This window comes from Cynara cardunculus, assembly GCF_001531365.2.
Source record: "Cynara cardunculus var. scolymus isolate 2C chromosome LG 13, CcrdV1, whole genome shotgun sequence".
In the NCBI taxonomy this organism is placed as follows: Eukaryota; Viridiplantae; Streptophyta; class Magnoliopsida; order Asterales; family Asteraceae; genus Cynara; species Cynara cardunculus.
In genome coordinates, this window is record NC_037540.1 from 2,402,085 (window position 1) to 2,419,868 (window position 17,784).

The window sequence follows — 17,784 nt, forward strand, 5'->3', positions numbered from 1 at the left end:
ATTTTAAAATCCCATGTATTTTTAAAGGATTTTGAAATCCATAGTTCACGGAATTTTAAATAAATCATTGGATTTAAAATCCTACCATTCATACAAACCAAACACATGATTGAAATGGATTTCAAATCCAAATCCCCAAATCCATTCCAACCCCGCAAACCAAACTCACCTTTGGGATTTGGAAATCCTGGGCAGGATTTAAAATCCAAATCCTATGCGCTCCCACTTTTCGCTTCCTCCCGCTTCCCTTCGCCTTGCTTCCTTTCTCGTCCTCTCACGCTGCCGCCATAACCTGCCGGTAAATCCCTCCTCCTCACTGGTAATCCCTTCCTGTCCCCTCGTCGGTTCTCCCTTCCCGTCCCCTCGCGAAGCTGCGCCCTAATCGGTCCTCCTCGCCGGTGCTCCATTCCTGTCCCCTCGTGAATCTGCGCCCTAATCTACCCTCCTCGCCGGTGCTCCCTTCCCGTCCCCTCGCAAAGCTGCCTCCCTAATCCGTCGGTAAACCCCTCCTCTTCGCCGCCTTCTCCCATCACTCAGCAGGTAAATCTTCTGGTGGTAACCCTTGTTTTCTTTCTGATAACTGTGTTCAAACTATCGTACCTATGTTATTTTAAGTTGATTGCATCAAGAAACTGATGTATTCATAAGTTTAATCAAGAAACTTATGTATTCATAAGTTTAATTAAAATGAGACTTAGAAATGCTTAATTGATTGACTGCTTGAAGAATTGTTATTTAAGTCTATTATCAACCATGGAGAAAACTGATGCATTTAGTTATATGCATAGACCCATTTGCCTTCTTAAGATGCATTAGGTCATTCAGAGAGCTTAAGTCACTCTTCCATCTTCCATTGTCAACCTCTTTTCCATCTTCCTTTTGTATTTTTCTACACTGCACAACTAGCCTGGTATCTCTTGGTGCAAATGCTTTCTAATTTTGATATAGAATTGGAGACAATGAAAATTCCATAAGAACGCATATGTATTCATAAGTTTTGGTTTTTATCTAGGCTTAAAGGGAGTTTCCATGATCTCCTTGGCAATCATATGATCAGCTGCTTTACTGTTTCAAAGATACACCAGCTATATGACTTACTGCTTACTCTTTCTTAGTTTGCCTTTCCTTTTGGTCAAAGGATTCATAAAAGGTTTTGGAAATAGTAACTCAATTGGTCAAAAGAGGTCTTAAATTTGAGGTAGCATACACTTTGATTGTAGTGGGATAACAGTAATTACATAAGGTAGCTGTCACTTTGATTGTAGTGGGATTAATAGGTTTGTTGGTTAAATAGGTAGTTTTAAGAAAATGAAAAAGATTTGGTGACTAAAATAATTACAAAAGAAGCCAAATCCCTCAGAAACATTCCTGCAAACCAAACGCACCCTTAAGTATGAAGGGTTAAAATAGAAATGAATTACAGGGACGAAAAAACAATAAATTTGAAATTATAAGGATGAAAATAATAATAAATTATAAACTATGAGGACAAAAACAGGAATATTTAGCAAACCATAGGGACTAAAAACGTAATTCACTCTAATCTTGAGAACCCCTAAAAAGAAGCCATCCATTGATGCTACCATAGAAGAGGACCGGAAACAGCACCGCGCCACTGAAGCCGGAGTTTCGTCATATTCCGATACGGTCACCTGTATATGTGTTACTCCCAACTGGATGATTAATATGTTGATGACTCGAATAAAGTTTCAAATGCTCTCCATGTTGGATTAAATACAAAAGGTAATCAGACTACTCAGTTTATACTTGTTCGTGTATCTTTGAGTGCAATGTTGTGGTTTTTTGTGGGTATGTTGATTACATATGTAGTGTCTATGATAGAGGCGACGGGCTTCGTGAGTAGAGAAAATAACTTCAGCATGTGCTTCTGTTCATTGGAGAATTAAACATTCAAACTGTAAGTTAGTAGAAGGAGACAGTGAGCCATGTTAGACTAGATGTTAATTGGGAAAATTATTTCGGCATCTTCTACTTATATCAGCATTTCACAAAGACAAATCAAGGTATTATCATTTAGTATTTCAGCTTGCCCTTCACCTGTCTACCGTGATGGCCTCCAACCATACAACGAAATATCTCCAAGAACAGCCCTTCACCTATCTACTGTGATGCTCTCCAACTGTTTGACAAAATATATCTCCAAGAACAGCTCTTATCCTATCTACGTGATGCCCTCCAACCCGTCCCTCCCAACTGTTTGACGAAATATCTCTAAGAACAGCCTTCACCCATCTGTTGCTACTCCTTCCAACTTTGTGACGAAATGCTTCTGAGAACATTTCAACTTTTGATATTTACATATTGACGAAGGATCGTGTGAGAATAAGAGTTAAGGTGAGAAGTGTACGAAGGGATTTGGACCCTTGATCACTTTTAATCCCAAAACAACCCATAAATTGCGCTTAGAAGGGAATTGATCTAGTGTATCTCATTTGTGTTGATCTAGTGGTTCTCTTCAATTAGGATTGATCCAAGGTGGAGATGCCTTCTTATCCTTCTCACCATAGCTTTTATTCTCACCGGAACCCAACCCTTGCTTATCTGCTTAATCTTGCATGTCCTTGTTGCCTAGAGTCGCACCTGGTCTTGCTTTCACATGCCAAATAGGCACCTGGCCTTCTTACTATTTTGACCTCATTAATATCTGTTCAAAGATGCTATATGTTTTCAGATGCAAATATACTTGATTGTAGCTGAGTTGAACAATTAAAGAGTCGACCTGGGGTGAGTTACACCCTTGAGTAAATTGCCCTGTCCGACAAATGCCACTCTCACAAACACTAGGACAACAATGATATATTATTTGACTAGGGTCTACTAAATTTGAGAACTGGCTAGTAAAGAGTGCAGCTTTGGATTGTTGATACACAACATAGTTCTTGTTATCCTTTCCAAATGAGAATGCATAACTTTTGTTACAATCATGAAAACAGTCAGAAAACGTTGTACCATTCAAAATTGTTTCTTATTGAAGTCATAAACCCAGAAGTAGATAAATTCTTATTTGGATAGGAATCTCCCATTTTTTTGGTGATGTGTAGGATTTTGCAACTAAAAATATTTAGCTCAACTGGAAATTTGGGGACAACATGGCAAGTCTCTTGTTTAGTGGACTAGCACAGGACATTCTTGGTTTGTGTGCGTTTAGATGAAAAAATAGTAGAGGTTCGGTTTGCAGGAATGTCTCAAAGATATGAAATTGACAGAAGTTAGAACTTCAAATTGATTTTTTGTCTTGCATGTAAGCTTAAGGACTCCATCTTTAAACTGGTTATCTGAAATGCATATCTCTTGTAAGGGCTTATATTTCCACTAGCCTGTTTGGCAATGCATCAAGATGCTGTATAGCTAAATTTTGAAATTTGTGGTTTGTAGGAATTATAGGTTTGGTAGCTCATTGGTTATTATTTATTTGTGTATATACTTTTGATTGTTGTGGTATGTAACAATCAGTCCTGGATAACTTGTTTGATAAGAATACAATGACATTAGTCCTAGAACATAATATTGTATTGTTTTACGAACATGGTATGAGCCTTCACCAGGAAGTTCGGTTTTACAGTCAGAATACCTTGCTTTCATGAACAAGCATCTACATTTTTGGTTGTTTTCTACAGAAGACAACTTTAATTGCAGGCTGGCATTATGCTGGGAGTTGATAGGCTTCAACTTAAAACAAGAATCTATCATATGAATATTTGCTAATTCTGGTGTGATTATCATCTTACAGGTGATGTATTGAGGAAGAATCCTTTATGCTTCAGTCCTATATGGAGAAGGGTCATGACAGCATCAAAGATGGAAACAGGGAATGTCATTTGATGCTAAGACATGAAGAGGTGTGCTACCTTTGTCCCAAGATATTGTTGTCAAATATTATATTTACATCCTCAGTTGGTTTCTTCTGTCATTTGTCTCCCATTTGACGTAGTGAATTCTTCATCCCGGAAATTTTCGTCACTTGGTTCAGCTAATGCTAGGAACTTCCCCAATTATTCGCCAAAGAAACCTACTATCAAAGATTCTGAACTTGTCTACAACATCTCCACCACCATTAAGCAACGTCGTCTCGAGCCCATAGAACGTATTCTGAAACCATTTGAATCAAGGCTTAAGCCTGACCACTTTATTTGGGTTCTGATGGACATAAAGAACGAGTACAAGTTAGTCTTGGATTTATTTGACTGGTTGTGCTTACATAGATCCCCATCACTGGAGGTGCGGTGCATTATCATTCATATTTCTGTTGCTGCAAAGGACCCGCAAGTGGCTCATGGACTTATTCATGATTTTTGGAGTAAACCTAATGTAGATGCTAGTCTTCCGTTTGCCCTCTTCATGGAGAAATTGATATACACTTACAAGGATTGGGGTTCTAATCCATATGTCTTTGATATTTTCTTTGAAGTCCTCGTTGAAGTTGGAATACTTGACGGAGCCAAAAAACTATTTTATAAGATGTTAAACTACGGGGTGGTAATATCTGTTGATTCATGCAATTTATTTCTCTCACATCTATCTGAGAATATTTCTGGGTGTAAGACAACACCACATATCTTTACTGAATTTGCTAAAGAGGGTGTTAACTGGAACACTGTGTCACATAATATAATGATTCACTGCCTTTGTCGAATGGGGAAAGTGAAAGAAGCTCATAACTTACTCCTCCAAATGGAGTTGCGTGGGTATGCGTCTGATGCTATTAGTTATAGCACTATGATAAATGGGTACTGTCAGATTGGAGGACATCAAGTAGTTCTGAAACTTATTGAAGAAATGCAAATAAAAGGATTGAAGCCAAACATGTTCACATTTAACAGTGTGATTTTCCTTTTGTGTAAGATTGGCAAAGTGGTGGATGCAGAGAAGGTTCTCAGGGAGATGATATGCCAGAAAATAGTTCCCGATAAGGTGGTGTATACAACACTAATTGATGGTTTCTGCAAAGCAGGGAATGTCACTGCTGCATATAGGCTGCTTGAGGAGATGCATAGTAAGAACATTTTTCCTGATCTCGTGACATATACTGCTCTTATATCTGGTATTTGTCGAACTGGAAAGATATCGGAAGCATACAATCTCTTTCTTGAAATGCGTAGTAGAGAAATGGAACCAGATGAAGTCACTTATACAGTACTTATTGACGGTTACTGCAAGGACGGTCAGATGAAGGAGGCATTTTCACTTCATAATCAGATGGTTCGCATAGGTGTCACTCCAAATGTTGTCACTTATACAGCACTGGTTGATGGGCTATGCAAACAAGGGGAGATAGATACAGCAAATGAACTTCTTCATGAAATGTGTGCAAAGGGTCTTGAATTGAATATATGCACATATAATTCACTTGTTAATGGTCTTTGTAGATCTGGAAATATCGTACAAGCAATAAAGCTAGTGGAAGATATGGAGGTGGCAGGCATTTATCCTGATGCTTTTACATACACAACTCTAATGGATGCTTATTGTAAGTCAGGAGACATGGTTAAGGCTCATGAGCTTCTCCGCCAAATGCTGGATAAAGGACTTGAACCCACGGTTGTTACCTTCAATGTTTTAATGAATGGATTCTGTATGTCAGGGATGCTAGAAGATGGCGAGAGGCTGCTGAAATGGATGTTGGAAAAAGATATCATGCCAAATGCCACCACCTACAATTCGTTAATGAAGCAGTACTGTGTTCGAAATGATATGCATGCAACAACTGAAATCTACAAGGGGATGCTAGGCAAAGGAGTGTCTCCAAATACCAACACCTATGACATACTAATAAGAGGCCACTGCAAAGCAAGGAATATGAAAGAGGCATGGTATTTGCATAAAGAAATGGTAGAGAAGGGGTATGATCTTACAGTAAAAGCTTATAATGCTCTCATAAAGGGTTTTATTAAAAGGAAAAAACACCTGGAGGCCAAAAATTTGTTTGAAGAAATGAGGAAAAAAGGTTTAGTTGCGGATAGAGAATTATACAACTTCTTCATGGATATGAACTATCATGAAGGGAACCTGGATTTGACTCTTGAGCTGTGTGATGAAGCAATAGAGAAAAGGATTGTGGATACGGATGGTGATTGAAATGTGGTTTGACATTCAGGATACCTAGTTCCATTTTGAGGGTCAGAAGTCAAGATTGTTGATTTTCTAACAAATGAATTCCATACCTGGTACATTCTTTCGTATATTATAGGCTTTTTATGATCTTACGTAGTATAATTTAGTAGTGTTTGTTAGGGTGCCTGCTGTTTGTTTCTATTGACAAAAGCAATCTTAACCCTCTATGACAAATTAATTGCGTGAGGAAAATCAGATACCTTTAGGAGGAAGCATATGCAATTAATTTATTTCTGCTTAATTGCTATATTTTTCTAGAGGAATCAATATATATCTTCTCATATGCATCATACATCACAAGAACTATATAAAGATGCTTCCCTTTGTTTTGCAAAGAGTAATGTTATACAAGAAATATATACATATATATGAAGATAATAAACTGACAAAGTATTAGGCACCTAATGGGAGGTCAAAAAAGGCCTCTGTGCATGCCATAATCCTGTAGGAGACGTCTATGGTGAACGATGAGTATTATAGTTTGAGGGTATCTTTGGCAGCAGAATAAAGGACACCTTAGTTAAGGATATAGGCAAGCAAATAAGTAAATGCTAGGTTTTTGACTTTTGTTTGGTCATATTTGAACTACGTTCTCACAGAATATTCAACATGTTTCACTGTTCTTGTACAGAACTTAGAAACATATTTCGGTTCATTGTGGTTCGACTCTCTCAGAACCCACAAAATGTGGAATTACATCATTATTCTTGCTTATTAAAGAACTCCAAACAAAGCACCTAGTTCATTTTCATATCCAAGCTGAATGAAATTATGTATATATATAAAAGCATGGTCCTTGATACTCTTTGTTTCAACACTTACAGCATATGTCCTACCAATACTAGTATCAAAGAGACGTAGAGCACAAACTCCACACATTGGCTAGTGAGGTGAGTGCCACTTGAAGAAGGTGAAGAAGTACGAGGAGTTTCAACTTGTGTTGCATTTTCCTTTGTGCAACTGTAATTACAGCGACTTGGGCGAACTACCCTGTAAACTCCTGTGCTCGCCAAGATATATACGTCTTTCTTGTTATCTTCTCCAAACGAGTATATATAACCCAGAGCAGCCAAGTTAGTGTTTGGTACAGAGTTGCACTCTAATGGAGAATCACGTGCACAGCTGAAAGGGATTGAAGTGGTGGTAAAGTTCCCGCTGTTTGTTGGAGTTTCAGCTGCTGCCCATAAAGCAGTGGCGTACAGATCTGCATACAGGTAACTGAGCATCTTTTTATGGTTAGAATCATTGCCTTTTATTTTCCCAATTAACCATTCAGTTATTGCATCAAAACGTGAATTGTAGGATGAATATATGATACACACACACACACACACACACACACACATATATATATATATATATATATTAACAGTTTTCTAACCTGTTTCAAGTGACTGGAAAACTAGAACAGATTTCTAAAATCTGGGTTGGGTGTATTCTAAAATCTGGGTTGGGTGTATTCTTTTCAAGTATAAATGAGAACTAGAACAGTTTTTAACTGCTCTACTGTTTGGGGTAGAGGTCAGGTCTTAATACACCCACCCCACCCCCAAGCACTCCTCCGGGCGGGACATACTAGGTTTGTTTGTTTTGGTTCTTTAACAAGCTAATGAAAAAGTATGATGTTGCATTTATATTGCAATTTAAAAGAAGGTAGAAATGTTCGTAGGTCCTCGATGATTTACCTGCCATACATGCATGGATCCGTGGTAGAACGATAAAAATACCCGCCTGATATTGCTGCAGAACCCTCCTTTTTGTTTACATCATAGTGGTTATACCCCATTGCTGGAAAGATAAGATCTGTAGTAGTATCAGATCTATTTCCTTTCGAAGATTGTTGAGTGTTAACAGGAAGATGGCCTTCATATATACTCCACCCGTAGTTGCCACCCTTGGTAATAACATCAATCTCTTCATAACGATCCTGATTAATCAAATTGATGCGAGCTTAATGCTGATATCACTACAATAAAGTTTTGCTCTCATCTTTGTAGCAAGGAGATCACATACAACTACTTCAAGAAACAGGAGATTATCGCAACAATATGGAGAAAGTGAAAACTGAAGTCATACGAACCTGACCAACATCTGTACATAGGAAGTAAGAAGACCTTTTTGAATCAAAGCTACAACGCCATGGATTTCTGAGTCCCAACGCCCATATTTCAGGCAACAATTCTTTATCTTCAGAGTAGGGATTGTCAGGAGGAATTGAATAATTTCCCCATAGATTCAGGTCATCCACTTCTTCTGGAAAATTTGTGAGTTATTATTTAAAAGATTATACTTTGCAAATGCTACAGAGCAAGTGAGCAACAGTGCTTAAAGTTCAAAGTAAAACAGAGTTACTTACTAGGTACCGTATCTACATCCACCCTCATGATCTTTCCGAGCAAGGACTTCTTATTTTGAGCAAACCCAAAAGGACCATTTGTGCCTCCACCATCTCCCACCATTATATACAGATAACCGTCAGCTGGCCCGAAAAGAATCTGACCACCATGATTATTTGTAAATGGAAGCCCCATCGTAAAAATCCTTCTCACTTCTGTAGGTTTCCCTTTTGTTGCCTACAAACATATTAGAAACCAATTCAGATCAGCACCTGTCTTGTCTCAGTCTAATGTCGCGCCAAACGTGGGACAAGTTTTTGCTGTCATGGCCCATTCTGCCTCGTGTATCAGACACATGCTGACGGGACTGGCCAGGACTGGACAGGCGAAAATGGGCATGGCATGTGAAAGAATTATGAAGGTTTTAGGGTTTCAATTTGAGATGGGTAGCTTAGTAGTTTACCAATCTTGTCCCATCTCCCTTATTTTTGTTCCATCTATTTTGGCGTGACAGAGAAAAATCATTTTTGTCACCAGTCTTTATGTTTTCTTTTTCTAGTCAACACATTTGATTTATTTCCTCTGTTCAGAATACATGTGCTAAGTGCATTTTACCTTTGTAGGATCCGATGCTGTCCCATTAACTGTGTACTCGGCAACAACATTGTGATACTGGCATGGGTGTTCTTCTCTGCCAGAGCTCGTTATTTTTGAAGGGTCACAACCCACATCAGAATTACAACCACATCTTCCTGAACACGTGGATGACTTCTCTTTGTCACAATTGAACGAAGCAAAGAAACGGCCATTTTCATTAAATGTTGGATGAAATGCGATCCCCATCAACCCAAACACGGTATCAAACTTAACTTGATCTGTTAAATCTACAAAAGGGCTAGATTCATCTAACCCCAATGGTTCTCGAGAACCATGTGAAGGAATAGTTGTGAGCCATATTTTTCCTGGCAGGTCTGAGAAGAAGGCCCTATCCGACCCATCTGGATGAGCCGCCATATTGATATACCCTTTATCCCCAAGCTTCTCAAGACACATGCCTCTTGGTGGAACCGGGATTTGGGTCGAGTTCATCAGTATTGGTCTCCCATTGAAACACACAGTCGTTTCATCTGGTGGACCACCAAATGCAGTACAGAAGTCGTTTCTTGATTGCCAGAGATCGGTAAGCTTAGATGAGGTGTTTTGTGGCAATCCGCCAGCACCTTGTAGTGAAGGGGCAAATGGGGAATTTCGCATGGAGACGTTTTGGCATGTGTCCCATACACTCGTACAGAAACTAATCTCAGATTGTTTCAACAAAGCGGAGTCTACTGATTTAGGAGAGTCACAAAGAACTGGAACCGAACGAGACTGTGATTCAACCGTGAATAGATTTGCCGAGAACTGATCACATGTCTGCAGATTAAATAGTCCCCATGATAAGAGATTTGGTAAGTTCTGTGCTGCATTCTAAATGCAAGCTTTTAGTCTGTCATATTAACAAAACAAAAGCTCCTATTTGAATTTGCTTCTCAATTCAACCGAGAATAGATTTTCCTTTCATTTGATTCCAGTTCATGGTAAACCAAACCAAACCAAACGAAACTAGTATATCCCACCACAAGTGGGGTCCAGGAAGAGTACAAATGTCAGGTCTATGTACATCCATCTGAGGTCTGGGATTAGGGTAGAGGTCAGGTCGGCCTACATCCACCTGAGGTGGGGTTTGGGAAGGGTAAGGGTAAGATATACGCAGACTTGACTTCTACCCCAAATGGTACAAAGGTTGTTTCCATGATTCAAGTTCATGACAAATTGATAACTGAAGCCAGTGTTTCTGTGGTTTGTTGTTATCTCGACCTTGGCTGGGCTCATATAGACACAGTTCTTCTTGGTTAGCGTAACCTCGTAAGCTCAAGCATTGGCTTGGTTCCAGGGATCATATAAACTTGACCATGGCTTTGCTTGTATAAGTAGGTTTGTATGAGCTCTTATGAAAATAAATAAATTTTTGTGGAGAATTACAATTAAAGTCCTGGACCTGGACTAGTTGGCTAAAAAAAATATATTGCCCCAAGCAGCTGATATAAGTTTTCTGCTGAGCTTGAGCCTTGTTAGGCTCTAACTTGGCTTGGAATTGCGATTGCGAAGCTTTTAACCCAGCCTAGGCTGCAAATATGGCAAATGGGGTTGAGGTCGAGTTTCACTCGGTGGTATTAAATAGTTTAGAACTCAAATTGATAATGAGTGTGCTCGAGTTCGGCTCGAGGAAGATTTGGATTCGAATAGCACGAAAACTATCTATCAAAATTGTATTTGATGAAACAAGCTTGAAAACTTGATAGAAATTTGAGCTTCTTTTTGAACTTAAACTCACAATTCAGGGTCGAGCTTGAATTACTAAATATAACAGGGGCTCTCACAATCCAACTTGTCTCATCAGAAAACACATTGCCAAGCAGGAATGATGATGGGTTACAATGGATTGTGTAATTTACAGCTTATAATCACATGTGAATGAGTACAAATCTAGTGTGATAAAGATAAAGCTTGGTATATGATGATGGATTGCAATGAGTTATGGAATTTACAGCTTATAATCACATGTGAATGAGTACAAATCTAATGTGATAAAGATAAGGGTTGGCAAATGATGATGGGTTGCACAATGCATTATGGAATTTACTGCTTATAATCACATGTTGAATGAGTACAAATCTAGATAAAGGTTAGCAAATGATGATGGGTTGCAATGAATTATGGAATTTACAGCTTATTAATCACATATGAATGAAAGCTGTAAAAGATAAACTTACAGCACAAAGAATTGATTTGATAGCAGAAGCACAGTTGGGATCTGAGATATCCATAGCTTCAAACTCTCTTTGGAGTGCTGAATCTTTGGCTGAATCACAACACACCCTTCCCTTATAGGGACAAAATGCCAAACTTCCTTTTCCAATCACAGGTGCCCCTTCACAATCAACACATCACTCATCATAAACCACTGTCTGTTTGCCTGCATATGATATATACATACATATCTATATATATATATACATGTTTGTGTGAGTGTGTAGACAGAGAAGGAGAAACTCACTGAAGTTGGTACACATGGGTAGTGAAGAAGAAGGATAAGGGTACATCATCAGTAGGAGACAAAGCAGGGGAAGAAAGCTGAGAAAAGCTTCCATCTTTCCCAGATATGAACTGACAATCTCTCTCTCTCTCTATATATATGTATATATGCATATATATATATATATATATAATGTTTTTATAATTATGGGTTTATCTTTATCTCCAATTTATTCAAACTTGTGCAGCAGGAGGTTGTGATGCTTTAAAGATGAGGTAATCATGGAGATGAAAACAGACAAAGACTGCCCTAAAAAAGCTGCTACTCACATTTAGTGCTCACTGCTGAATTAAAGAAAGATCTTTCAGCAAATTTAAAACAAAGGTCCACCCTCTCTCCATTGACAATTTAGGCAGAGTTAATGCTAGCAAGGAACCATGGATTGAGACAACAATTATGTGAGATATGATATGATAGGCCCCACCAACTTAACTAATTAATTTTTTTCAAAAAAAAAGTTGATTACTGGTAATTCAAATGATCGTATATGAAACCCTCATTCCTTATTGGCAACCGATCGTATATAAACCCGCATTCCTGAAATTAGTGGAGAGACATACAAACTCGGCCGAACACCACAATTAGAAAAATAAAAATGAATTATTAAGTGAGATATGATATGGTAGGCCCCACCAACTTAACTAATAAATTGTATTCCCTTGTAGTGTTCTTCAAACGTGTTTATTACACTGTCCGTCCCTGTAGTATGTAAAAGCGTGCACTCCAAGTCCTCTCTAACGATCTTTGTTAACCTAGTTAACTTAGAGGGTGTTTTTATCCTTTTACCTTTTTTTTGTCTTCTTCCGGTTAAAAATAAAAAAGTAAATATAAATTAATTTTTTCGTATTATGATTATTATATTACTCATATTTTTTTATTTTGTGAACCCAACTCCCCATCCCCATCTTTCTTCATCCTCAACCCAAATTGATATTGGCTTTCGTGTTCTGTGATGATTCGGATGGTGGAGGCCTGGAGGGCAAAAGAGAAGGGGGTTCACTGGAGAAGGAGAATGGTGGAGGATGTGGCGGATTAGGGTGGGTAGTTCGGTTGTCAGACGATGGTGCTTCACGAGGACGGGGTTACAGATGGGTGCTTCAAGAAGACGATGGTTATGGCTTCCATCTGTTACACCTTTCTGCTTTTTCTTCTCTCCCTACATAAATTAGCATCAGAGTTGGGAGCTTCATCTCAATTGAATGAATCTGGTTGTGGCTGTTTTGTGTTGGGTTTCATCGGAGATGCAAGGTGATGGTCAGAGTTTTGGGAGTTGAATCTCAATCAAACAGATCTGGTTGTGGCTGTTTATGTTGGGTTTCATCTCAACTGACAGGGAAAGCAGGAGGTGGTCGACGTTGATTTCAGGCTATGAGCCTGTATGTGTGTGTATATAATAAATATATGATATATTTTAGTATATATCTTTTAGGAAAAGACAAAAAAGAGGGTAAAGGACGAGATCTTTTTATTCCGTTAGAAGGAGGGACTAAGAGCGTGCATTTTAGCATACCATAGGTACCGGAAATGTAATAAACGCATTTTAAAAACCTTAATCAAACAAACCTCAGATCACAGGGACCAAGAATGTAATTTACTCAAAATTGTTTATATTTACAATACCTTAATCTCAGTGGGTGCATAGTTGGTGATGGGGGGGAGGAATTGCACTCACAAAGTTGTGTAAATCAGAATCTTTGTTGCAAAACTCAAAAAGTTGTTTCTTTTTCAAATTCTTTCTGAATTTTTGTGGAATTGATTTTCGGTTATTTATTGGTCAAATTACTTGAATATTGTTGTACATGTTGAATTGATTATCCAACGTAAGGTTCAAGGTTTTTGTCAAATTATCAAATTATCTTATAATATCTTTTACGAAAATATTATTTCTACTCTTTCAGATAGATGTAAGATTTGCATGCATCTTATGATATGTAGAACCTTATTTCGAACGAGATTTATTACATCTGTTTGGTTTGGTTTATACAAGTATTATTCGGTTTGAACTTCACTCGTCATTTGGTTCATCAACGGCTTGTTCAAGTTAATGCATAGACCACAAGTTTTTTTTTTTAAGTATGTAATATTTATATATGACAAATGTAACAAATAAACTCACACACTCTCCTTACATTTGGTGAGGTTTGAACATCTGACCTTTTAGAAGACCAAAAACTATGATACCGTTAGGCCAAGGCTCTTTGATCACAAGTTTTTATTATAGCGTTGACATTGGTGAAAACACTTTGTTGACTGTTGAGAAAAAAAGATGAATGAAAAGGAAACCATGAAATAAAATCTCAACCACTTTGTCTCCAAAGTCTGCCTTTTCATTGAGTGGGATTAGGAAATGTATTAACTTATCAATCGGTTTTTTATTTTATAAAAAACAAACCTATTTTCACACTTTTTTTTTGGTTTATTTCATTTTTTTTGAGTCAAGGTTTGATTTTTAAGATAACATTATTCTATTTGTTACAAATAATGTTTTATTGCTGCATCAAAACATAAAAATGTTTATTAATCTCGCTAACAATGAAATATTAATGTACTTTAATTTGATTCTTATTTTAGGCAACGTATTTTTAAAACTTCTATTTTGATACATAAGATGTAAAGTTTTAAACATTTAAGTACCCGGGTAACCGGTTGAAGCATTAATAGGTTACCATGTTGATGTGGCGAGTGATGGGATGAAATTGGGTTGAATAACAAATAATCTTATTAATATACGTGTATATATATATATATATATTATTTATTTTCTAAAATTAGTTCTTGATCGGGGTTTGACCAGAAAATAAACCGGGGATGAGATATTAATCTTCGTACCCACCGGAGACCAGGGCCGGGGTCCATTCATAGAAACCGGGCCCAGGTATTAGAAAACTTGCCCCATCCCCGCCCTGTTGCCATGTTTACTAACCAAAAAACATTCCTTTTCCCCAATATATATATATATATATATATATATATATATATAATATTGTCTTATTCCAAAAAATAAAGTCCAAAGGCCTTCATGAAAGCTGCAACAGGATAAGGGATATCCTTTCTTCTCGCTATGTCTGCTTAATACCTTCTATTGAATTGATTGGTTCCATTTCCTTCAAGTTGGCCGTGGGGAAAACAACCTTTGACTCCCCACACCATTGCCCAGTAAATACATTAATTATGTAACCGTTATCATCCAGCACCAGTGGTCTAGTGGTAGAATAGTACCCTGCCACGGTACAGACCCGGGTTCGATTCCCGGCTGGTGCATAGCATTTTTGCTTCTATATTCAAACAGCACTTTTATAGCCCATTAAAAGACATACTCTTATAAACTGAGACATCAAGGGTTCTATGGTGTAGTGGTTAGCACTCTGGACTTTGAATCCAGCGACCTGGGTTCGAATCCCGGTAGGACCTCTTTTTGTAATTTTATTAAATTATATTTTCTTATATTAAATCAACTTTATTTGTTTTTTCCTTTCAAATATATATAATATTTATATACGATAAATACAACAAATAAACTCACACACCCTTCTCATCTATGGTGAGATTTAAACTTCTGATCTCTTTTTGTGTGTTTGTAAACAATTCATGAATTTTCGATTTTTTTTTAACCAACATTTTAAGTCTTTTGGTTTGGTTGTTAAAATAAAAGGAAGTATTCTTATAATGTTTTCAAAAGTTAAAACGGGAGGAGTCAGTATTTTTCGTTCAAGTTTATCTTGACAACCAGAAAACCTAAGTTATTGAAAATAAAATTTAAACTGGAGTTCTGTACATCATTAAGTTGTCTATTTAGGATTCCAACAATCGTTAGATTTAAAGTTTATAAAACCAACAACCATGTGTCGTATCTAAGAACAATAAGTTACTGTGACGAAATTTGACAAGTTAACAAGTTATATCATTATGAAAATAAATCGTTTGACTAATGTTGAACAATCAGATAAAACTCAAGAAATATTGTTTTATCAGTATTTTTTATGCAACATCTTTTAAATGTCATATTCAAGCCTTTTAAAACCCATATTTTATTATAACGACTGATAAGTTTCAACCAATATATTAAAAATGCAATATATGTGGAAAAAAAAATACTAAAAAACAACATCATAAAATTTAAAACCAAAAATTCAAATGTGGATATATATATATATATATATATATATATATATATATATATATATATATTACCATATCTCTACCCCCAACCTACCACATTTATTGCATTAAATTGATCAACATCATGACTTAAATGTCACATATTTTCACTATTTTCACTAAAAAATAAAGTCTTTGGATAAATAAATTATAAAGGTTCCTTCAACTATTTTAATAAAATACAATATTTAATAATAATTTTAAGTTTTTTTTAATAAAATGAGCATCTTAAGACGTTCAAGCATTCAAATAAGGACATTGTCCTTAATAAAAGCGATTATAATGATTGGTCATAGGTAACCACGATGTGACGTGTGTAAACTTAAAAGAAAATAACATGACATAAACAACAGTCATCGAAGATAACATGTGTTACTGATAAATCGTAGATAATCTGACGACGAACAGTATCAACAATCAACTGGTGATTAGGGTCATATCGAAGGAATTTTCCACAACGGTCATGGCTGTGATCTTTTCCCTAGAGAATATGTTAATGTTATTGTTTAGATTTCATGAAGGTTGTTAGCATTCCAGTCACCACTTTGGGAAATAGAGTGTGACATCAACCTATTGAGCACCTCCACCGACTGATCCATCAAAGTCTATGATAAACATAGTTGAAGTAACCATTTGGGTTGTGACGCACTGGTTAAGCCTCATTAGGATGTAGTGGAAAATCTTACCTACCACAGATCGAATTCAGGCACTGCCAAAACCCTTGTGGCCATGGAGGTTCACCTGCGATGACTCCAGACCATTCATGGTCACCCAAAAGATCAATCATTGTACGTAAATTGGCTCGAAAACTCACGGTTACCTTAAAAAAAATTGGTTGAAGATAATCATACATGTATTGGTCGTGGGCTGTAATGGATTAACATGTGCATCCTTTTCTTTAACCAAAGTCACACGTAAGAAAATCCATTTTTAGTATTTTTTTCATAAATACTTGAAAATGGAGATCTCTTTCTAATTTGAGAAAGTTTAAGGGGTCGTTTACCAAACACTTACCCGGTAAGTGCTTATCGGTAAAATTTAACATTATTGTTTACTTACCGGGTAAGATTTTAGTCCACCAAAACGACATTGTATGCAACAATTTACCCGGTAAACGTTTATCGTGGTAAGAGTCGTCGCCCTCACTTACTGGGTAAGACTCTTAGTCTTTGTCTTGTTCTTACCGGGTATGATTCTTAGTCTTTACCATATTCATGCGTTGAGGTAATGTTACTTGACAAACGCTTACCCGGATAAGCGTTTGGTAAACGTCCCCTAAATTGTTGTCCGTCCAAGGAATCTCCAAATTGAGATCATACTTCCGTTTATTGATCTCAAACTATTCAAATAAAACATCAGTTAGTCATAAATACGTCAAATTCTTTATATCGATTTCAATAAACTCTCGGCATCCACTTTCCAAAACACCATTATATGAAAGAAATATACAGAGAGAATAAAACACCACGTGAGAAAAACTCTAGAGAGAGAAAGATAAGATAAGGTGTAAGATAATAAAAGATGTATTTATTGAGGCATTTTTTTATACAGGGGTATATTTTTGGGCAAAAGTTGATTACCAGCAAACCAACCGGTCGCACAAGAGACCCGACTCTAAAGACACCAATGTGAGGGATATTTTTTGGCTCACTCAGCTACTGATTGTATAAAGTCATTATAACCCTTTATCAATTGAGTTATAGACGAGTGGTTAGGACACATTTTCCTTTTCGAATCTTCATATTTCCTACCAAGAACAATTAAAGATAAATCCTAAATCAAATTAACTTTATATAAAATTCAAAATGGAAAACTTTGGGTTTAAATCCCTGATAATAATACCTTACAAAATGGCTAATATTTGGAACAAATATTTCATGCTCGAAATGTAGAAAATGATACAAAACCCGCCAAAAATTACATTGTCGTCTTTCAAAATTTAACATGGTGGAAAACAAGTGCTAAAAAATGGTGCAATTGCAAAGGTATTGCAATCCCTATCCCGTCCTGCATCCCCTCCCC

The 17,784-nt window shown here is 36.9% G+C and overlaps 2 protein-coding genes and 2 non-coding genes across 5 annotated transcripts; 3 read left to right on the forward strand and 1 right to left on the reverse strand.

Moving 5' to 3' along the window:
- Positions 1-304: 304 nt before the first annotated feature.
- On the forward strand, positions 305-7,266 carry LOC112524142 (pentatricopeptide repeat-containing protein At1g05670, mitochondrial). 2 transcript variants are annotated; one of them, XM_025133819.1, is made up of 4 exons: positions 305-540; positions 3,752-5,488; positions 5,603-6,185; positions 6,957-7,266. In XM_025133819.1, the coding sequence occupies exons 2-3, from the start codon at positions 3,853-3,855 to the stop codon at positions 6,094-6,096; spliced, it is 2,130 nt and encodes a 709-aa protein (XP_024989587.1). In that variant the 5' UTR covers positions 305-540; positions 3,752-3,852; the 3' UTR covers positions 6,097-6,185; positions 6,957-7,266. The 2 variants fall into 2 exon arrangements, with proteins under 2 accessions (XP_024989587.1, XP_024989586.1); XM_025133818.1 differs by having other exon boundaries at positions 3,752-6,185.
- LOC112524143 (HIPL1 protein-like) lies at positions 6,888-11,670 on the reverse strand. The gene is made up of 7 exons (XM_025133820.1): positions 11,566-11,670; positions 11,282-11,439; positions 9,084-9,881; positions 8,489-8,705; positions 8,213-8,385; positions 7,818-8,059; positions 6,888-7,350 (listed from the first exon to the last, which is right to left on the reverse strand). The coding sequence occupies exons 1-7, from the start codon at positions 11,657-11,659 to the stop codon at positions 6,951-6,953; spliced, it is 2,082 nt and encodes a 693-aa protein (XP_024989588.1). The 5' UTR covers positions 11,660-11,670; the 3' UTR covers positions 6,888-6,950.
- Positions 11,671-14,794: 3,124 nt separating this feature from the next.
- Positions 14,795-14,865, forward strand: TRNAG-GCC. Its single transcript has one exon. It is a non-coding gene; the product is annotated as a tRNA-Gly (tRNA).
- Positions 14,866-14,943: 78 nt separating this feature from the next.
- TRNAQ-UUG lies at positions 14,944-15,015 on the forward strand. Its single transcript has one exon. It is a non-coding gene; the product is annotated as a tRNA-Gln (tRNA).
- Positions 15,016-17,784: the final 2,769 nt, after the last annotated feature.

What these genes read in the sequence shown, in the direction of transcription:
- LOC112524142 (XM_025133818.1), top strand. Translation starts at nt 3,853, where the DNA reads ATGAAGAGGTGTGCTACCTTTGTCCCAAGATATTGTTGTCAAATATTA.
- LOC112524143 (XM_025133820.1), bottom strand. Translation starts at nt 11,659, where the DNA reads ATGGAAGCTTTTCTCAGCTTTCTTCCCCTGCTTTGTCTCCTACTGATG. An exon ending in TCAAATCAATTCTTTGTGCT is followed by an intron (nt 9,882 to 11,281) that starts GTAAGTTTATCT and finishes TTTAATCTGCAG; the next exon opens with ACATGTGATCAGTTCTCGGC. An exon ending in CAGCATCGGATCCTACAAAG is followed by an intron (nt 8,706 to 9,083) that starts GTAAAATGCACT and finishes ATATGTTTGTAG; the next exon opens with GCAACAAAAGGGAAACCTAC.